The sequence below is a fragment of the Bos taurus genome, chromosome 19 (genome assembly GCF_002263795.3).
Source record: "Bos taurus isolate L1 Dominette 01449 registration number 42190680 breed Hereford chromosome 19, ARS-UCD2.0, whole genome shotgun sequence".
Taxonomy (NCBI): domain Eukaryota; kingdom Metazoa; phylum Chordata; class Mammalia; order Artiodactyla; family Bovidae; genus Bos; species Bos taurus.
Genome location: NC_037346.1, coordinates 7,255,480 through 7,278,151, shown reverse-complemented (window position 1 = coordinate 7,278,151; position 22,672 = coordinate 7,255,480). Strand labels below are relative to the sequence as shown.

At 40.7% G+C, this 22,672-nt stretch overlaps 1 protein-coding gene across 1 annotated transcript in view; it reads right to left on the bottom strand.

Annotated features, from left to right (window-relative positions):
- ANKFN1 (ankyrin repeat and fibronectin type III domain containing 1) overlaps window positions 1–22,672 on the bottom strand; it is a 481,998-nt gene that overhangs the window by 34,053 nt on the left and 425,273 nt on the right. The window contains exons 14-16 of the mRNA XM_059878382.1: window positions 15,733–15,948; window positions 3,017–3,183; window positions 126–276 (exon numbers count right to left, since the gene is read on the bottom strand). Coding sequence (XP_059734365.1) covers window positions 126–276; window positions 3,017–3,183; window positions 15,733–15,948 — 534 coding nt within the window. The remainder of the gene's footprint in view (window positions 1–125; window positions 277–3,016; window positions 3,184–15,732; window positions 15,949–22,672) is intronic.

The window sequence follows — 22,672 nt, the reverse complement described above, 5'->3', positions numbered from 1 at the left end:
AAGCGACATGTAAATCAATGAACAAAATGTATATATGTGTAATTTTTCACCTCTTGAGTTTTACACCATAATGCAGTTTCCATGAGTCATAAAAAGAAAATAAAAATAATGGTAAAGACTAGTACCTGATATAGAGGTATATTGATCTGCTTAAGGAGAGCTTTCACTGCCATCTGGAGCTCGTAGAAGAACAATTGCATGGGGCAGTCAGAAGTATGATCCACACTTTCCATAGATTCAGAGCCAGAAAGCTTTTGGACCCATTCCCACTCCTCTCTGTATGTTGAGTCAAGTTAAAATTAGAAATACAACAAAAGTTCAGAACACAGCTCAGAACATTTTCAGTGTATATGTCCAGAACCTGAATAACCAATTTTTGGTGGTTAAAACTTGATGCAGTTCATGAAATTTGAACTTTTTGCCACCCAAAGAGAGCTTAAAATGAGTTCTTTTCAAGTTTATTTCACCTATCAAACCACATATACCTCAGAACAGCAGGTCTGATTTGTAATGAATCAGTTTTTGAGATTGGAGCTTTGAAATATTTTGAAATAAGTTTTCTTTCCCTGAAGATCCCCTGTAAGTTCGAAGACCCTACATTCTACCACAGGGGCATCTGCTGGTTAATTCAGCAGTTGGGTAACCGCAGGACTCTGCTCCAACTCAGGCAAGAACCACACGGCACATTTCAACCCTGGCCTGTTGTAATCGTGGGCACTATTTTGGTTTCCTTCCCTTTCCAAAAGCTTGAGGAGAATCACAAACAGGAACACCAGGCAATTCCAATAAAAGGAACCAGGGGCCACACATCCCTGATTTTGTCCTCTTTTCAAACCAGTCATCTGTGTCTTTATTCTGCACGCTCTACCATCCTTCCCGATGAACTTTTTCAAATGTTCTGCAAAAAGGAAGGGGAAAGAAGGGAGGTGGGGGGAAAGCACATCCAATTTGTCCCCCAAAAGCTGCTCTTCGAAAGGATCTTGAAAAGATCAAGGGAAATACCTCTTGGGCAGCACTGCTTCTGTAAGGTGTTTTAGCACAAGTCTCTAAACAGATTCATTTGGCCTATTTGCTCCTGACGGCAAGGAGAAGCAATGTGCTCTCGGGAGCAGGCTAGGGAGGAAAGGAAAGCCCTGTTGTTCTGGGATGGAAAGAGAGGAGGTGCTAACGTGTTTTCCACCCTCGTGAAAATCCTCTGAGGGCTCTCCCTGATGGGTTATAGTCACTGGGGCTCCAAGCTATGAGCCAGAAAATGAAATTGATTGTGACATAAGCTTTGCATCAGAATACACGCTCTTTTAACCAGCTCCCCTCTTAGAAAAGTTTCTGTTTTCATGATATCAGTTTCATTTCAATTCCCACACTGGAAAAGACTATGGAAAAATATACCCTTTGTCTCCATAAGAGGGAAAAAAAATGAAAATTAAATCCCACTTCAATCTGGGCATACTGTTGGCTTCACAAATAACTGAAATCTTTGAGAACCTGCTTGGGAACTGTATCTTTTCTTCCATCACTGATACCAAACTAGATGAGGGATTCTGACTAGCATAAGTATGCACAAAATCTAAAGGACCACATTGCTAAAATAGTATCTGTAATCAAATTAGAAAATAAATTACCAGGAGGATTACCATTAAACATCTACCACTAACTAATCAGTTTAGCCTTTAAGGATGAGGGCGATGGAACTGGCTCAGTGAAGGCTACTGGAATCTTTTGTAGAAATGAAACTTGGGTCCTTGGCACATGGAAATTAGTTGGTACAACCACTAAAAGATAGAATCTAAACCTTGAAGACACAAATCTAGAAAATGGATGAAAGTAACCGTTGCAGAATCCACCCACAAATGAGCCTCTTGGGAAGGCCGGAGATAACTACTGCTGATTGTAGAAGTGGCCACCAGATGGCAGACTTAAAGTCTGGGTGTGTGTGATAAGGGAAAGGAGAATATGGCAGCTGGCGAGTGCTCTAAAGACCTCATGTGTCATCCTCATCGCCTTCACTGTCAGCAAGGAATATTTAGTATATACTGTGAGACACTACAGTTAATAAGTCCTTCGCACTTTAGGGACCAGATTTTAAATGATCAAATTAGAGTCTCCTTTGGTTAAGGAAATTTGTAGGTGCAATTAGGATGATCTCAATTGTCACTGAAGCCTGACAAAGCCTTTTCCAAGTTCTTTTTCTTTTCTTATCTAGTCTTTGCATGTTGAGCACAATTCAGTTCATTTTAGTAGACTTTCAGAGGGCTACTAGAGGGCTAGTTGTAAAGCTGGGTCAGATTACCAAGATTGGGTAGCTTTTCCAAAGTTAACAGGGCAATTCACCATAATGCCAAACCATAGAGAAGTTTTCAGAAACTCAGGCCTTGTTATGTCTTTTCTTCCCTAGAAAACCATGTAGAGCATAGGAAACATACGGAGTCCTTAGGTCAGGGGATTAGGAGTGGGAAGAATGAGAGTAGGGAGGGTCCTTTAAGATTAGGGGGAAATCAGTTACTCTCCTAGAACCCATTCACACAAGTGATTTTTTAAAAATATGACTTTTTAGGTTATGGAGAAAAGATTTTGGAAATAGAAGTGTTGAAAGAAAAGGGCATCTGTTCACTAACCTGAATGTCAGTGGCTGCAGAGAGGAAAGTGAAAGGAGAGCATCCTGTTTAAATGGGTGCACTGCTTATCCTAATGTTAAAACTGAGCTATGCCTTTAACGGTAATGTGGGAGACCTGGCTCTGATCCCTGGGTTGGGAAGATCCCCAGGAGAAGGCCGTGGCAACCCTCTCCAGTCTTCTTGCCTGGAGAATTCCATGGACAGAATTCCAGGAACTATAGCCTGACGGGCTTACCCTAATGTTAAAACCAAGCGATGCCTTTGCCCCAGTGTGCTGGCCCCTGAAGGCGTCTCATCATAAAGACTTCACCCGCAGTCACATTTCAGATTCCTTCTGGCACATCAAACCCATCCCTTCAACCATTGTTTCATCATAAGAAAAACCCAAACTTATAGCTTACTTGGAAATGTTATAGTTTTCACGGATCTTCACATGACAGAGAATGTTAGGCAGCTTTTGGGTAACAAGAACTTTGATCTGGTCCACAGAGCTACACAGCTTTAGGTAACCCAGATATAATCCAGGAGAGAGACGCTGATGACTCCTTTTGTGATAGGAAAGAATATCCTGTAGGATGAAAAATAAAACAAAAAATACAGTAAAAGATAATCTCTTTTTGTTTCTTAGGTACACTGTGTCATGAGTTAAAGGAGCTCTGGCTAAGTGATTAGTTAGAAAACTTGGATATCACCATCATGACTGTTGAGAATGTATTGTGGGTACAGCCATCTTAACCTTCAGGAGAATTAGCCTCCAAGTCAGGTAGGCAGTCAGTAATATTTTCTGCATGCTTATTTTCCTCAGATTTCTGCTCCACAAGTAGATGTGTGAGTTGTGATTTGGAATGGGCTGGTGGTGGTAGAAGAAGGTACTAAAGAAAAATAGAATTCATAATTTCTATCCTTGGAGTGTTTATTGTTTAGCTGGGGCATAACTGTAAGTGTAAAAACTGATAAAGCAGTATAGAAAAGCCTCATTATTTCAGGACAATTGGTGTCAGGAAAAGGGTCAAAGTTTTATAGTAAGTAGGGAAAAAGGAGAATTTGACTGATTATCTTGAAAAATGAAACAAATAATAGCAATATATCTTATTAACACTTGAGTTATAATTGGTCACTCCTAAATTATGTGATAGCTGGAATGTGCTTCCTAATATTTGACTTTCACACTGTGATCATGAACAGGATAATTTTTGCAAAAGGATTTGAAGGCTCCATATATTTTTTCCCCCTCTGGCATAAAAAACTGATCTTCAAGTCAGTCTCTTACATGATCCTTGTTCCTTGTGTGTACTTCAGTTGTTAACTGGCCTGCCTTTGCTAGATTCTCAGTTGTCAGTGACCCTTATGGCAGATAGTGAAGAGGGCCTAAAAAGCCTGTTGATGAAAGTGAAAGAGGAGAGTGAAAAAGTTGGCTTAAAGCTCAACATTCAGAAAATGAAGATCATGGCATCTGGTCCCATTACTTCATGAGAAATAGATGGGGAAACAGTGGAAACAGTGTCAGATTTTATTTTTTGGGGGCTCCAAAATCACTGCAGATGGTGATTGTAGCCATGAAATTAAAAGACACTTACTCCTTGGGAGGAAAGTTATGACCAACCTAGATAGCATATTCAAAAGCAGAGACATTACTTTGCCAACAAAGGTCCATCTAGTCAAGGCTATGGTTTTTCCTGTGGTCATGTATGGATGTGAGAGTTGGACTGTGAAGAAAGCTGAGCACCGAAGAATTGATGCTTTTGAACTGTGGTGTTGGAGAAGACTCTTGAGAGTCCCTTGGACTGCAAGGAGATCCAACCAGTCCATTCTGAAGGAGATCAGCCCTGGGATTTCTTTGGAAGGAATGATGCTAAAGCTGAAACTCCAGTACTTTGGCCACCTCATGCGAAGAGTTGACTCCTTGGAAAAGTCTCTGATGCTGGGAGGGATTGGGGGCAGGAGGAGAAGGGGACGACAGAGGATGAGATGGCTGGATGGCATCACAGACTCGATGGACGTGAGTCTGAGTGAACTCCGGGAGTTGGTGATGGACAGGGAGGCCTGGCGTGCTGCAATTCACGGGGTTGCAAAGAGTCAGACACAACTGAGCGACTGAACTGAACTGAACTGATGCATGTTATTTGATTAGGTCTCCTTGTCTTCATCAGCTTCACAAAATTTTGTAACTTTTACAAGATTTTAAAGTTTATCTTGTAATAGATTTGCGCTGAATTTGCCTTGAATTGCCAATTGTCCCATCACACTGTTCCGTAGGCAGCAGAGACCGAATGAAGTTGGGGCAGCAAGAAGTGCCAGCTTACTAAGGTTGTGACTTTTGCTTCTCTACACGACTGCAGGGACTCAGATAATAAACATTTGGTGATATAGATGCTCCCTTTCCCCCTCCATCAGTAGGTAAGACTTTGTATACATTTGAGCAGTGTGGTGGTGAAATAAAATAGGCATGATGACTCAGGAAACTTATTCTAAGAGAAGGATTCCTATATGCCAGAGTTTAGCCTGTTTTCAAAGGGGGTAAAAAAGGAGGGAATCAATGCTACCTCTAGGAAGGCAAAAAAGAAGAGGAAAAGAAAAGTATTTAGAATGGTGTAGAATTCAGTATGGAACAGAAATGTATGAAGGAGTGACCCCTCCTCTGTAGATGAACCATTTGTAACATCTAACATGGGCTTCCCTCCTGCCTGCAGTGCAGGAGACCTGAGTTCAATCCCTAGGTTGGGAAGATTCCCTGGAGAAGGGAATGGCTACGTACTCCATTATTCTTGCAGTGAGAATAACATATGTCATTTTGTATTGTCTTCTTTGTCACATCCTTATCAAGCATACTGAGATTCAGGTCCTATAGGAGACACTGGGGTTTCAGGTGAACCTGATATAATCCCTACTTTTAAAGAGGTTAAGAAAAACAGGTAAGTAAAGGAATGATTACAATATACTGAAACCCGCTTATAATAGAGGCAATGTAGGCATACAGAGGAAGGAGTATTTAACTTATATTTTTCTTATGTTGTTTGGTTGAACTAGATTATTAAATTAATGGCAGGGCTTTTTTTTTTTTTTTTTTTAATTGCAGTTTCTTTAGTACCCAGTATTATTTCTGCATATAACAGGTATGCCACATGTGGCAATCAGGCCTTATCTTTAAAACAGAATGTATGTCGTTCTAAATTCCATATATATTTCTCCATCTATTAGTGGAGGATGCATGTTGATGTATGGCAAAACCAATACAATATTGTAAAGTAAAAAAAAAAAAAACAGAATGTATGAGAAAAGCAGAAGAGGGACAAAATAAGAATGATCACAATTGGGAGGAGGACGTACCTAGCATTATCGGAAAGCAAATAGATAACTTTTATGATATATGGCAAAAAATAGACTTGAAAAATTTAACTTCATGATTAAGAAGGAAGGAACTCTTATATCAGGTGATTGATAGGCTGAATGTTTTCATCTTGTCTCTTCAGAGCTGATCGCAGATAGTTAACTAGAGGAAGTTCAGTCAAGGTGAAATACTGAGACATGAACAGGTAATCAAAGAGAAAGAAACATTAATGAGAGAAGGAAAAATGGAAGTACTCACATCAGCAGAATTTGATGACATGCACCCTAGGGGTACTTTGTGTACAACATGTGGCCACAGACCATTTTTGAGAAGTAACTGAGAACTGGAAAAGTCCCTAAAGACTGGAAAAGGGCAAATATGCCTATCTTTGAAATAGGAAGGGGAGAAACACAGAATGACCCTGGTAATTAAAGACCACCAACTTATTGATTTTTGGGAAGAATGAGAGTGAGCTATCAAGCAATCAATTTGCAGTCACTAGGAGACCCTGAGACACTACATAGGCGTCAACCTGGTTTTGTGATGGGCAAATCGTATGGACAACTCTAATTTCTAATAGCAAAAGAACAGAATCCATAGACCAGGGAGATGTCTCCAGTATAATCTGTAAGCTGAACACCAGGGTTGAAGATTTGTGGGTGATGGGATATTATGGCGATAGCAGGACATATTGAGTGATGCGCAGTGGAGACTGGTCTTGAGAGCCAGTCTGTTCAGCATATTTATTGATGTCCCAGACAAATAAAGAATGTGTGTATCAAATTTGTGGGTCCCAAATTTGGTGTGGTTTTGATTTTCTGGAAAATAGTAATAAAGCTCTGAATGACCCTATGCATTGGAAAAATAAGCCTATCATAATTAGGGTTGAAACTTAATAAGAAAATGTGCTTGTAAAGACCCAAACCCAAGAGTAAAAATATAGGATGGGTATGAGTATAAGAAAAAACATGGGGTCAGAACTGACCACAAATAGAAAGTGAGTTGGGAACATACTGTGGTTATGTAAAAAACAATGTCACTCTGGGATGGAGTAATTCACTCTTCCATTCAGTTTTGTGATGACTATTACTGAGCATCTACTATATGTTTTCCTGCCTTCACATAGTCATTTATCCTTCGTTAGTCAGAATGTTTTCGGAGTCTGTGAAATGCATGAGAAGAGAAAGAGATGTCCTATTCACATGATCTGAGGTACATTAGAACGGCCTCCTGAGTGAGTGAGTGCAACTCGCTCAGTCGTGTCTGACTCTTTGCGACCTCATGGACTATACAGTCCATGGAATTCTCCAGGCCAGAATACTGGAGTGGGTAGCCTTTCCCTTCTCCAGGGGATCTTCCCAACCCAAGGATCGAACCCAGCTCTCCCACCTTGCAGGTGGATTCTTTACCAGCTGAGCCACCAGGGAAGCCAGAAAGGCCTCCTAAGCCAAGTCAGATAGATGCCTGTGGGTTTATGTATTGCCTGCTTTGACCTCTAATCTCCATTTCTAGTCTCTACTTCCACTACAGTCCTCTTGAGTCTCTTACCTCCAACCAAAATGGATTGTTTTTCCCTTCCTCATATATAGCCTAATCTCTCTTCTTTGATTCTTTATTGGTTCATGAATTCACTCATTCTGCCAACTTTCACTGAGTACCTAGAGAAGAAAATGGCAACCTACTCCTGTATTCTTGCCTGGAAAATCCCATGGATAGAGGAGCCTGGTGGGCTACAGTCCATGGGGTGGCAAAGAGTCGGACATGACTGAGCACACACTACTACTTCTGGGTATCAGGCGTTATGCTAGGATGTCAATGACATCAAGGTCAATAGGACATGATCCTTCCTTTCACGGAACTCGTATTTCGGTTTGTGAGAGTGACATGTAAATTTTTCTTAGCCTGGTGTGATGAAGGTTGTGTAATGTGCATTGTGGACGCAAGGGAGGGTGGGATCTACTTTTCCAGCTTCCACCCTCGTTTCTTTTTTAACCATGCCCTCTATTTAATTACCTATTTAATTTCTTCCCTCCTCCCTTCTTTTCTGTCTTCCTTTCTTCTTCCCTCCCTCTCATCTTCTGCTTTTTTTTCTAACTGCCCTCCCCCCGCCGTCCTTCTCTTTTTTTCTCTACCTTGTGAACTTACACTTCACGGCTCAGCCAAATGTCACCTCTTCTACAAAGCCTTCCCTGATATTTCCAGGTAGAATTAATAGTCACTTTGTCTGTGTTTTCATAGTACACTGTTTGTGCTGCTATCAGGCTCTGGTTTAATTCTGCCTTGTATTACCTTGATTTGTTTACATGTCTGTCTCCCTCCCTTGACTGAACTCCTTGAAAGCAAGGACCTTGACTTAATCATTTGTTTTTTCTATAGCACCTAGAAGAGTTCCTGGCACATAGTTGGTGCTGAAAAAAATGTTTATTAAATATGAAGTGAGAGGCCCAGACGTAGTAAGGGTCTGGGGCTGGACCTTGGGGAGAGAACATGTGGTGCTGGTACAGAGGAGGGGCTACTCATCTTCTCTTCATTGACCAGATAGCCTCAGAGCTTGTTAGAGGAGCAACATTAGTTGCTTGTCCATTAACTTTTGTTTGGTTGGATAAGGCCTGGAAGCTGAATTGTCCAGGGTTAGCAGAGGTCATAAAATGGTGGCCGGTGGCCCAAGATTATACAGGCTGCCAAGAATGTAAAGTTTCTGAATTATTTTCTAACTTTAAAAAAATAAAGAAATTTAATCCAAAATTCTGGACTTTTGACTTCTCTTTAAAAATTGAAAAAGATTTCAACATTGGGACCACTTTCTTCCACTGCAATTAGCTGCAGCTGAATAGGGCTGTTCTTCAGATGAGACAAGGGCTCTCCAGATAACCTTAGTCTTTATTACTTCCACTTTTTTATATTGAGATATAACTCATATACTGTGAAATTCACCCTTTTAAAGTATGAAATTCAGTGGTTTTTTAAAGTCACAGAGTTGTGCAACCATCAGCACTATCTAATTCCAGATTATTTTAATCATTCCAGAAAGAATCCTTGCATTAATTAGCTGTCATTCCACAGTCCCTCCTCTTTCTGCCTCTGGAACCACTCATCTACTTTCTGTCTCTATGGATTTGCCTGCATTGGGTATTTAATTGTGTAGCATTTTGTGGCTGGCTTTTTCTAACTTAGCATAATGCTTTCATCCACGTGAGCATGGATCAGTACTTCATTCATTTTATGGCTGAATAATATTCCATTGTATGAATTACCACTTTTGTGTATATCCATTTATCAGTTACTGGACGTTTAGTTTTATCCACTCTTTGGCTGTTGTGAATACTTCTGCTCTGAACACTGAGGAACAAGTTTTTGTGTGACCCCAGTTGTTTCTTATTCCCAGTCCAGTTGACTCATTTCCATTAATCTTGCTGATTTCAGTAGTGTTAAACCCCTATGATAGGTGATCCTAGGAGGCACAGCAGGAATGTTCAGGAAAATAGCAGAAAAGGACAGAAGAGATAGTTGGTCCTGAGCACCTCAGGTGTAAAAAGAAGATACTGGGTGTCTTCAGGTGCAGGAAATGCCTAAGGAGAACAAGAGAAGGAAAGCAGGGATAGGAGGAAGATACAGGCAAGCTTCATCATAGCTTCTCTAGGACCACAGTTTTAAAAAGGGTCTAGAGAAAAAGAGGGGGACGGTGAGTAAAGCATCCCTGCAGATGGGAAGGGCACCAGGCTAGGAGTCAGAAGACTTGGGTCCTAGGCCCACAGGCTCATTTTTGGCTGGTATGACCTTGGTGAGTTACTTCCCTGAAATCCATAGCTTCATTTATGAATTGGACACAGTTTTCCCACTCAACCTCACTAGGTTTTCATGAGGGTCAAATAGATGTGACAAAGTGTTATAAACTTTAAAGTACAAGCGTGAGAGATTAATCTTCAGAAAAAAACTTCACCGGTGAAGTTTCTAGTTATTGAAGTGATCCCTGAAGATTATGGTCAGAGAAACTCAGCACCCGAGAGAGGCCTTTCTGATGGAAGTACAGATGACCCTTAAACAACATGAGTTTGTATTGTGTGAGTCTACTTATCAATGGATTTCAGTAAATATGCAAATATACATGTGTAGGATAATGTATACATTTGTATTGTACAAGACTTGTATTGAAGTGGATAGCCTATCCTTACATAGGCATAAGGTGAGGAATATTTAATGTAAAATTAGTAATGTTTTAGCTTTCTTACTGGTTTATAATTTTGCTTTCAAAGAATTACATTACCATATAGTATATTTTGTCTCTCATATTTGGAGAAACTGCCTATAAGCCTATCATCACATTAGATTTTTTTTAAAGTAACAATGTTTCCTATATTGTATTATGAATGTGACTGTAATACTGTATGCCATAAAAATTTCATGACCATTCATAGCGTATAGGCTAGGCTGCTGCTGCTAAGTCACTTCAGTCATGTCCCACTCTGTGCGACCCCATAGACAACAGCCACCAGGCTCCCCTGTCCCTGGGATTCTCCAGGCAAGAATACTGGAGTGGGGTGCCATTGCCTTCTCCGATAGGATAGGCTACTGTGAAACAATTGGATTGATTCAGTTCAGTTCAGTTGCTCAGTTGTGTCCGACTGTTTGTGACCCCATGAATCGCAGCACACCAGGCCTCCCTGTCCATCACCAACTCCCGGAGTTCACTCAGACTCAAGTCCATTGAGTCAGTGATGCCATCCAGCCATCTCGTTCTCTGTCGTCCCCTTCTCCTCCTGCCCCCAATCTCTCCCAGCATCAGAGTCTTTTCCAATGAGTCAACTCTTCGCATGAGGTGGCCAAAGTACTGGAGTTTCAGCTTCAGCAACATTGGATTGATTAGGCTACCACAAAGCAATCATACTGCTGCTTCTTTATTATCAATGTGTGAATTATTATACTTAATAAATAAATATGAATTTCTTTTTCACATTATCTTTTCATTTTTGATGTCTAGCAAGGACAGGAAAGCCTGGCCTCCTGCAGTCCATGGGGTCGCAAAGAGTCGGACATGACTAAGCAACTGAACATCAACAGTTTGTAATGGGCATAACATCTACAGTGTTTTGTATAAGACAGTGTTTTGATAGGTACTGACAGATGGAGGTTTCATCTTGTAAAGAGATGATATCAATTTACGATATCGATAAATACAGTATAGTACTGCAAGTGTATTTTCTTTTCCTTATGATTTTCTTAATAGCATTTTCCTTTCTCAATCTTATTATAAGAATATACTAGATAATACATATAAAATATGTGTTAATCAATTATTTATGTTATTGGTAAAGCTTCTGGTCAGTGATATGGTATTAGTAGTTAAATTTTGGAAGTTATATGTGAATTCATTGCTGGAGGTGGGCTTATCAGCACCCCTAACTCCTGTGATGTTTGTTCAAGGGTCAGCTGTGCGTTCATCGCCAGTTACTTTGCTCAGGGGGATTCTAACTTGTCTGTCCTAACTCCCTTTTCCTTCCCAGGAAACTGTGGGAAGGGTTTCTCTTTCCCTTCCAGATACATGAGAGAGGCCTGTTATGAAGGTCTGATACTTGAGAGGGTCGGGAATTTGAATGGGTTAGACCCTGGAAGTTCCCTGGGGCCCTAAAGGATTAGTACATTAGTTGTGGGTCCAGATTGTGTTAAAGCCCTTATTTGTTTTGAAAATTCCATTGTGGATCACATAGTCTTTATTTTTAGTTTAAATTTATACAGTTTTTCCTTACTTCTATGTAAAGGAGAGGAAGTAGTGAAATACTCCAAGGGTTGAATGAACCAGTACTTAAGGTCTCCTGGGAGAGTAGGGATGAGGAGGAGATGAACTGGGTGTGCCCCGAGGAGAACCTAGTATTGGTTGGATTTTTCTGAGTAGAGAAATAATAAAAATAACTAACAGCTCATCTATTTAGAATACTAAAAGATGATGCTGTTAAAGTGCTGCACTCAGTATGTCAGCAAATTTTCAAAACTCAACAGTGGCCATATGACTGGAAAAGGTCATTTTTCATTCCAATCCCAAAGAAGGACAGTGACAAAGAACGTTCAAACTACCATACAATTGCGATCATTTCACAAGCTAGTAAGGTTATGTTTAAAATCCTTCAACCTAGGCTTCAGTAATATGTGAACCAAGATCTTTCAGATGTACAAGCTGGGTTTCAAATAGGCAGAGGAACTAGAGATCAAATAGCCAATATTCACTGGATTATAGAAAAAAACAAAGGAACTCCAGAAAAACATCTACTTCTGTTGCGTTGACTATGTTAAAACCTTTGATTGTGTGGATCACAATAAACTGTGGAAAATTCTTGAGAGATGGGAATACCAGACAGACCTGTCTCCTGAGAAACTTGTATTCAGGTCAAGAAGCAATGGTTGGAGCCAGACATGGAACAATAGACTGGTTCAAAATTGGGAAAGGTGTATGACAAGGCTGTCTATTGTCACCCTGTGTATTTAACTTGTATGCAGAGTACATGATTGGAAATGCCGGACTGGACGGCTCACAAGCTGGAATCAAGATTGCCAGGAGAAATATCAACAACAATATGCAGATGATACCACTTTAATGGCAGAAATTGAAGAGGAACTAAAAAGTCTTCTGAGGGTGAAAGAAGAAAGTGAAAAAGAGGACAGTAAAAAAGCTGACTTAAAACCCAACTTTAGAAAAGCTAAGATCATGGCATCTAATGCCAATCACTTCATAGCAAATAAAAGGGGAAAAAGTGGAAACAATGGCAGATTTTATTTCCTTGGGCTCAAAAATCGCTGCAGATGGTGACTGCAGCCATAAAATTAAACGGCGCTTGCTCCTTGGAAGGAAAGCTATGACAAACCTAGACAGTGTATTAAAAAGCAGAGATATCAATTTGCCAACAAAGGTCCATATAGTCAAAGCTATGGCTTTTTCAATAGTCATGTACGGATGTGAGAGTTGGACCGTAAAGGAAGGGAGTGCTGAAGAATTGATGCTTTTGAATTGTGGTGCTGGAGAAGACTCTTGAGAGTCCCTTGGACTGCAAGGAGATCAAACCAATCAATCCTAAAGGAAATCAATCCTGAATATTTATTGGAGGGACTGATGCTGAAGCTCCAATACTTTGGCCACCTGATACGAAGAGCTGACTCATTGAAAAAGACCCTGATGCTGGGAAAGAGAGAAGGCCAAAGGAGAAGGGGGTGACAGAGGATGAGACAGTTGGATAGCATCGCCAACTTAATGGACATGAATTTGAGCAAACTCCAGGAGACAGTGAGGGACAGGGAAGCCTGGCATGCTGTAGTCTGTGGGGTCACCAAGAGTCACACACAACTTAGCGACTGATGAATAACAACAACAGCAGCATTTGCTAAGCATTCACTTTGTGCTGTTCTTCTAATGCTTTATATATTTAACTCATTTAATCCTCATTAGAGACCCGTGAAGTTGGTTTTATTTTCAGATGAGGAAGGACAGGAGGTAAGAAATTAAATAGTTTGTTCTAGTGAGAAGGCAATGGCACCCCACTCCAGTACTCTTGCCTGGAAAATCCCATGGGCAGAGGAGCCTGGTGGGCTGCAGTCCATGGGGCCGCTAAGAGTCAGACACGACTGAGCGACTTCATTTTCACTTTTCACTTTCATGCATTGGAGAAGGAAATGGCAACCCACTCCAGTGTTCTTGCCTGGAGAGTCCCAGGGATGGGGGAGCCTGGTGGGCTGCCGTCTATGGGGTCGCACAGAGTCGGACACGACTGAAGTGACTTAGCAGCAGCAGCAGCAGCAGTGACATAAAGAGGAACGGTGGAGTCAAGACTCATCCTGTCAGCCTTATTCCATAGCAGTGCCTCAGAATGTGGTGTGATGAAACAGAAAGCAGCTCAGGCTTCCAATCAGAAGGCTTAGTGGTCATCACTCTAGTGACCCTAAGAAAAAAGAATGGTCTGTGGCCTGTAATTGTGCGAATTATCCAGCCTCCTTTGGTCAATACCATGATCTATCTCTATGTTGAATTGGTGGGGCTACCTCCTAATGTAATTAAATGTTAAGTCTAAGAGTGATTACCCTAGGGATTTTATTCACCCACTTCCTCTTTAGTGTGAGACCTGTGTGGGAAGGAGGGGAGAGAGAAAAAGTAGGAGGAGGAAAAAAGAGAAGTAGGGGGTGGGTGGGAATGACATCAAGCAGGAATGTGCCAGTCAGCGGGGGTAAATTTTCCACTTGGATCCGTGTGGAAACCTGATCTTGCCTCTATTTTTGGTCTCCTTCTCTAACAACTTTTTGCCAGATTGGAATTTTTCTGCACCTGTAACACATTTTTAATGTAATAAGTCTAGGAGAAACCAGGTATTATATCATGCTGGGGCCTGTGATGTGTTTCGTTTTCTAGGAGCAAGGTAGCCCAGACTCCAGTTTATCCCTATAAGGGATTAGTGTATTAGTCACCCTGTAAAAGCCCAATTTATTATGATTTTTAAAATGTTTCTTTTAGCACTTACTTATAAAAGGTGAAAGGGGAACCACGAATGTGTCTGTGTTCCCTGCTCCCACCTACACACACACACACACACACACACACCATCACCCTCTATAAATTTCATATGAACCCAAATTCCATGAAACCAAATCCAGAGGTATTGGCTTTGACCAGTTAGCTTACCTTTGCTGTGATGGACTTTATCCTGATCTGGGCCAGAGGAGCTCTATAGAAAGATGAGATTATTGTACTAGCCACCCCTCGGTGGAGGATGGACCTAAGTCAGCAGGCTAGGGGTTTAGCTGTTTAGGGTGATCATGTGGGGTTACTGGGTCAAGGCTTAGGTTTGGCTTGTGAGATTGAGCCCTTTCCCATTATTCCAGATTGGCCATCTTGTGGATATATGCCGTTGGTTATGTAGGCCTTAAGGCAGTTGTTTCTCCTAGCTTTACCACACAACTGGAGAGCTCTACAGAACTCGTTCTCATCACTGGGTTTAAAAGAAGGAAAAAACAAAACAAAACCACAGCTTGAAGCCCATGTTCACATAAGAATGTGTGAGGGCACTTCCCTGGTGGCCCAGGGGTTAAGAGCCTGCCTTATAATGCAGGGGATGTGGGTTTGATCCCTGGTCAGGGAGCTGACACCCCACAAGCCGTTAGGGCAACCAGAGAGCTTGCGCCCTGCAGTGAAGACCCAGCACGACAAAAAAGAAAAGAGAGTGTGTGTGAGAGAGAGAAAGAACACCCGAGGCGGTGGGGTGGCATGGAGCGAGCACGGAACTTGGAGCACAAGATGCAGGTCTGCATTCCAGCTCTGCCGTCCAGGTGAGAAACTGGATCTCAGCTGCCTGGTGTTCGCATCTCCGTGACTATTTAGTTCTCTATCCCGTCCCCTACTCACCAAAATCCTAACTCCTGCCTCCAAATGTGATGTTATAACAGCAGGAAGAAGCCTGCTTCCAACAGAAGATCTGAATTCAGATTTCAGCTCTGCCATTTTCTAGCTGTATGTTTAGGGGTAAATCCAAGTTTGATGGGGCCTGAAAATAACTCCATTTTTGATGCTTTCCTTAAGGAAAAGAATAGAAAATTATAAATATGAAGTTGTTTGGGCCTTTGAAGGGGCTTGTAGAAGTGAAGAACTTAAGGATGTTTCTGAATCTTTCCTATGTGTGGAATGCAAACAATGATATGTCTCTGGACCTCTTCGTTCCATTACTGCATATGTAAATGGCTCTTGGTATATTTCACTAGCGCCTCAGTTAAGTGAGTTTGGAACTTTAAATGTTTTAGGAAATTGAAAAGACTACATACCTGGATGGTTATCAGTAAAATGTCTAAGGCTGTTGGCTCCTCAGGTGTTGAGAGAGACTTCCTCTGGCTTTGCAGTTTCGAGATCTGCATCCATTTTCCACTGAAAAATGAATAGAGCATCTCCACTTCTCTGATGGTGACTATGAGGATGTTTCCATGTCGATCTTTAATGGGTTCATAGTAAACTCTTCCCAAGTTGTGTGTCCCAAGTAAATTCTAGAAACGAACAGATTTCTGGTAGCTTTGATCATGTGCAAACAAAGCGACATAACTGCAACAGAAGATGTTTCTGAGAAGCTGTTTTGTTGTTGTTAAGCAGATTTAAACTTAGAATATGTAGCATCATAGAAATGTACTTAGCAGAAGCTCAAAGAAAATGTCTTTACCATAAGCCTGCGAAGATTATAGCAAGAGGCACAAAAATTATGTTTTTTTAAGCAAATTTAATGTCTGTAAATATCTCTTACCCACATAGACACACCAGCACATAAACCTCAGTTACCAGCACTTGAAGAGAATCCCAGATGTTTTAAAGAAAAATGCCTGATATTTCAAGTATGCTACTTGTGGAGTTTTCAGGAGATCTACGGTAAACTGGTATGAAGTGGGGTTGTTCAAAATGAAGAAGTGAATTGACAATGTAGCACATTGTACAGGTCCCCAAATGACTGCACATTCCCTTCAAGATACTTTAATTGGAAGATTGGCCTGGTTTGACTTATCTGCATTTCAGAGAGTTCTATTTATTTAAAATTTTGTTGAAATTGTTTGTGAGCTGGGTCAACAAGGTAGACAATACTTTTAGAAAGGTAAGAAGAGAAGGATGCCACATTAAATTTTGGAGAGGCCCAGGCAGATGTTATTAAAATAAGCAATTTTACAAATATGCAAAGTTTAGAGATTTTTAACTTAGAGCAGTGGATGAATAGGATAAAATCCCCCTTTCCTTTGAATATCTATGGTTTTTTTTTTTTAAATTATTAATCATCTCAGAGCTTAGCTGTGATTTTTGTGAGCTCACATAAGTGCTGACAAGATAGCCTGTTAGCAGGAGAGCAAAAGTAGAACTGGAATTTGTATAAGTAATTAGGATGACCTAAAAATGAATGAGCCAGCTGATCAGTATCCACATTTACAAAAACGTTGGCATGATCCTCATAGGTAGGCACTGTGTCTTTTTCTTCTTCTTAATTTACAAGGACAGAATGCATATTGAGAAATAAGAAATTTCATAAATAATTATTGACATTATAAAAATTTATTTGGCAGGCTTACTATTTTAAAAAATGGCCTAACTACTCAGTCAGATTATTGCTTTCCAACAATTAACTTATATATCATAGGGAAATATTTGGGTAAGGCTCTTACTACAGCCTTATATATAAAGCAGTTTGCTGCAAGGTCATACTGGCTTAATCAGCAATGGCATGCTGGTAAACCGGCCATCAAAAAAAAAAAAGTCCTGATATATAGAATATGCCAATTTTTGTGGTGTAAATACTCTTGCAATATTTTATTTCACGTTACCAAAAGTTTGATAGCAGGCTTTGAACAGTTCTGACTACTTAACAGTTGGCTCTTCTAAGTGAGGACAAGTTGACTCTAGCACATTACTGCTGTTAAGTCTTTAGTTATCCTGGTGTTGAGTTTCAGGCTGGCTGCTGTTCATTAACACTTAGACTTTTGAAAAATGACTTACTCTTTCTGGCCCCGAGCTTCATCAGCTAAAATTAAGAGTCCTTATAGCTCAGACAACCCTTATGCTAATCCTTACCTTAGAGAGTGATGGATTAAATCAAGCAATGTATGAGAAACTATTTTGTACACTCTCAAGCTTGATACAGGTAGGTAGGGTATAGGCTTTCTTTACTGCTCCCACTGGAAAACAACACTTACTTGTTTTTAAGATTCATCTCAGGTTTCACCTTCTCTGGGAGGACTTTCTCAACTCTCATAGGTAGAATTTAGCATCTCCTCTTTTGTCCCCTACTGTTTCTGGTACCGACTTGTATCTTAGCATGACCCTGGCTCTCCTGTGGATTGATGTAAATGTCGTGAGATCCATCTCTGTTTCTCTGGGTTCCTTGCACAGTGCCTGGTACGTAGTAATAGCTCAAGAAATTTTTGTTGTCTGAATTCACGTATCATCATTAGGACACTGGAAAATATGATTTGCTTTGGATCCAAGTGGGTGGGTAGACATTGAATGAGATGGTCATTTCATTTAGGCAGAGTTATTACCATTGGTCCACTCTTAGCTTTGGATGTGTTGACTAAGGGACTAAACAGAAAGTGCTAAAAATCTTTCTGAAATTCTATGTTGATAGTTAATTGAATTAGATAGTTAGCTCTGGGAAGAGCCCAACGTGAAAGAAGAATATCCTTGTGAAAGTAAATTGCAGCCATATCTTAAGGGGACAAAAGTGGGGTTCTTTAGAGCCTGAAGGAAAAACAGACCATTTAATACCTGTCATGCTATGCAGTCAAGATTAGGAGATCTGGGAGCCCTGAGGATTCTACATGGTGAAGAGAGATAAAAGCCATATGATGGTTCACCAGCAAGCGTCTAGGGTGTAACCACAGCACATCGCAGGGCTGTCAGTAAGCCCTAGACAGATGCACAACACTTAAAGATCTGTATTCAGTTTGGAGTGCCACGGGAAGTTGAAGGAAGTCTGGAATAAGATATGAAGGCCTGGAAAACAATAAAATTGGGGGAAAATCCTTTTGCCCCCACCTTGATAAATGAAAAAGACATAATATTCATGAATTGTTACCTGGCTTTAGCTCATTAACACTTATTTCTAAAAGCTGTGAAGGAATCTAAAAAATAATTGTAGAAATAAATTTATTTACAAAACAGAAATGGAGTCACAGATGTAGGGAGCAAACTTATAGTTACCAAGGTGGAAAAGATAGGGAGAGATAAATTGGGAGATTGGGATTGGCATTGGCATGTACACACTTCTATATATAAAAATAGATAACTAATAAAGACAAGACCTAGAATATGGCACAGAGAACTCCACTCAATATTTTTTAATGATCTATATAGGAAAAGAATCTGAAAAAAGACTGGATACATGTAAGTATATAACTGGTCCTCTTTGTTGTACACTTGAAACTAACTCAACGTTTTAAATCAACTGTACTCCAATAAAAATTTAAAAAATAAAATAAATGAATTCACAACAATAAAAGCTGTAGAGGAGGGAAGTTTAATATAACCCAATCTATAATGTCAGATTATTATATTTTGAGGATAAGTAGTTGGGACATCTCTCAATGTAGGAGGAAGGTACACCTCTGCCTTTTGGGGCCTCTGCCATTTTCCTAAAAGTAGGGAAAAACATTGTGGGGTCTTGGTCACTTACAGGCTTTCTAATCTTTCTTCTTCTATTTTTTTTAATCCAAATGTTGGCAGATATGTATCTCTCCTGCTCAGGTAGTATTCATATTTTTTTTTGTGCGTGCTCAGTTACTGGGTCACATCTAACTCTTTGTGATCCCATGGACTGTAGCCTGCCAAGCTCCTCTGTCTATGGAATTTTCCAGGCAAGAATACGAGAGTACGTTGCCATTTCCTACTCCAGGGGATCTTCCCAACCCAAGGACTGAACCTGCGTCTCTTGTGTCTCCTGCATTGGTAGGTGGATTCTTTACCACTGTGACCTTCAGTTCAGTTCAGTCGCTCAGTCGTGTCTGACTCTTTGCGACCCCATGAATCACAGCACGCCAGGCCTCCCTGTCCATCACCAACTCCCGGAGTTCACTCAGACTCACGTCCATCGTGTCAGTGATACCATCCAGCCATCTCATCCTCTGTCGTCCCCTTCTCCTCTTGCCCCCAATCCCTCCCAGCATCAGAGTCTTTTCCAAGGAGTCAACTCTTCACATGAGGTGGCCAAAGTACTGGAGTTTCAGCTTTAGCATCATTCCTTCCAAAGAAATCCCAGGGCTGATCTCCTTCAGAATGGACTGGTTGGATCTCCTTGCAGTCCAAGGCACTCTCAAGAGTCTTCTCCAACACCACAGTTCAAAAGCATCAATTCTTCAGCACTCAGCTTTCTTCACGGTCCAATTCTCACATCCATACATGACCACAGGAAAAACCATAGGCTTGACTAGATGGACCTTTGTTGGCAAAGTAATGTCTCTGTTTTTGAATATGCCATCTAGGTTGGTCATAACTTTTCTTCCAAGGAGTAAGCATCTTTTAATTTCATGGCTGCAGTCACCATCTGCAGTGATTTTGGAGCCCAAAAAAATACAGTCTGCCACTGTTTCCACTGTTTCCCCATCTATTTCCCATGAAGTGATGGGACCAGATGCCATGATCTTCATTTTCTGAATGTTGAGTTTTAAGCCAACTTTTTCAGTCTCCTCTTTCACCTTCATCAAGAGGCTTTTTAGTTCCTCTTCACTTTCTGCCATAAGGGTGGTGTCATCTGCATATCTGAGGTTATTGATATTTCTCCCGGCAATCTTGATTCCAGCTTGTGCTTCTTCCAGCCCAGCATTTCTCATGATGTACTCTGCATATAAATTAAATAAGCAGAGTGACAATATACAGCTTTGACGTACTCCTTTTCCTATTTGGAACCAGTCATTGTTCCATGTCCAGTTCTAACTGTTGCTTCCTGACCTGCATATAGGTTTCTCAAGAGGCAGGTCAGGTGGTCTGGTATTCCCATCACTTTCAGAATGTTTCACAGTTTATTGTGATCCACACAGTCAAAGGCTTTGGCATAGTCAATAAAGCAGAAATAGATGTTTTTCTGGAACTCTCTTGCTTTTTCCATGATCCAGCGGATGTTGGCAATTTGGTGTCTGTGACTTTACCTTCTTCCAAATAAAGTTTCCTGGGTCAGGAACATCTGCTGGAGAAGGGCTAGGCTACCCACTCCAGTATTCTTGGGCTTCCTTTGTGGCTCAGTTGGTAAAGAATCTGCCTGCAATGTGGGAGACCTGGGTTCAGACCCTGGGTTGGGAAGATCCCCTGGAGAAGGGAAAGGCTACCCACTCCAGTATTTTGACCTGGAGAATTCCATGGACTGTATAGTCCATGGGATCACAAAGAGTTGGACACGACTGAGTGACTTTTTCACTTCACTTCATTACTAAATAGACTCCAAATGATGCAGAACAGACTTTCATTTTTTCTTTTTAGTCTATAATGTAGATAATTTGTTCTTTTCAAAATTTTTGTTTGCTTTTTGTAAAATGAATACACGATAAGATGATGAAATAGTGGGAAAAAAACGCAGGCTGTGGAGTCGTATATGTCAGAGTTTATATCCATACTCTGCTATTTCGTATTTGTGGAACCCTGGGCAAGTTATTTTCCTTTTTTAGGACTCAGTTTTGTCCTGTGTTAAGTGAATGCCAATAATAGTACTTTCACATTATGGTGTGGTGAAGATAATGAGCTATAGTTTGTAAAGAACTTAGCACAGTGCCTGGCATTTACTCTGTTAGGGAAACGAAAGTTGTTGTTTTGTGATTGTTATTTATTATCATGTATTAAAGAGCCTCCCTATAGAGTACAAACTGGAAAATAAGGCTCAGAAGGCACAGCGGTTTGCATGTGCTATGATGACGGATTCACAGACCCCTGAGGGGGGAGAAAAATGGCAAGGAAGACCTGTGCGTACCATGGTCAAATGTCTGGGCCGCTCTCGAGAAAATGGAAGTCATGGAATGACATGGTCAGGACCTTTTATTGGCTACTCTGGCAGGAGTATGGAGAATGGATTGGAGGGTGTGAAGACTGGAAGCAGGAGGATGACTTTGGAAGCTTTTGCTATACGTGGGGTAATGAGGCGGTGATAGTGATGCTGGAAATGGGAGGAGATTAAAACGAGATACATCATAGGTGAAGCAACAGGGTTTATGTATGGCTGATGCCAGTCGAGCTATTTAAGAATGCTGTTTCTCAGAACACTGTAAGAAATGTGAGCTTAGTAAGGAGACCTAAAATATTACATATAAATCTCCCCAAATTTATCCTTCTTCCTATTTTGTGAAGTTTTTCCTGTGCCCTGTCACCCCCTGCTCTCCCCAAAAGAGTGGCTTCAGTAAGTCCAGACATTTTCACTTAAAGATCAGTAAGGAACTTGGGCAATATTTCCTACAAAAAAAAGATGAAAGTGACTTCTATTATTTCAGTAGTCAGCGCTTTGGCCTGTGGCGCTGCAAGGGGTAACTATTTTGAATGCTCAAAGGCACTGGTCACTGTGAGGGGCTAGAGAACTATCCAGCTGTTAACTATGGCAATCTATGGTAAACTATGGTAATCCCTTTTCCCTTTGGTCAGATAGAGTATCCTCAAATGTGATTTTAGGGGTACAGAGGTTGGACTGATACATACATTTATCTAGGAAGTAGGTAAAGAGGATCTGCCATGTGCCACACATGGTGGATATAGTGATAACCAAGACAGAGATGTGCTCTCAGGGACTCACAGTCCAAGTTGACACTGACCAAAAATGATATGAATAATTAACAGATGGGATTCTGGTCACCATTCTGAATGAAGAATACAAGGTGCTCTGCGAGTGATTCACTTAATTGGGAGATCAGAGAAAGGCTCCCTGAGGAAGCATAAAAATGAAGCTGAATAAAGCAATTATCCTTCAATAAAAAATAAATTAATTTTAAAAAATGAAGCTGAGATCTGAAGGATATGTAGGAATTAGTGAGACAAAGAAGCAGAAGCAGATTCTAATCGGAGGAAATAGCATTCAAGCTAGCAAAGGAGACTGAGCCAGACCAGAGAGTTGGAAAAATATGGAAAGTGTGGAGTCATGAAAGCCAAGTGATGTGACAGTTTAAAATTTTAAAATGAATAAGACCATTGTATCAAATGCTACTGAGATGTCAGCTTCAAAGAGGATTTAAAAGTGTCTATCGGATATAGTGAAACTGAAATCATTGGAGG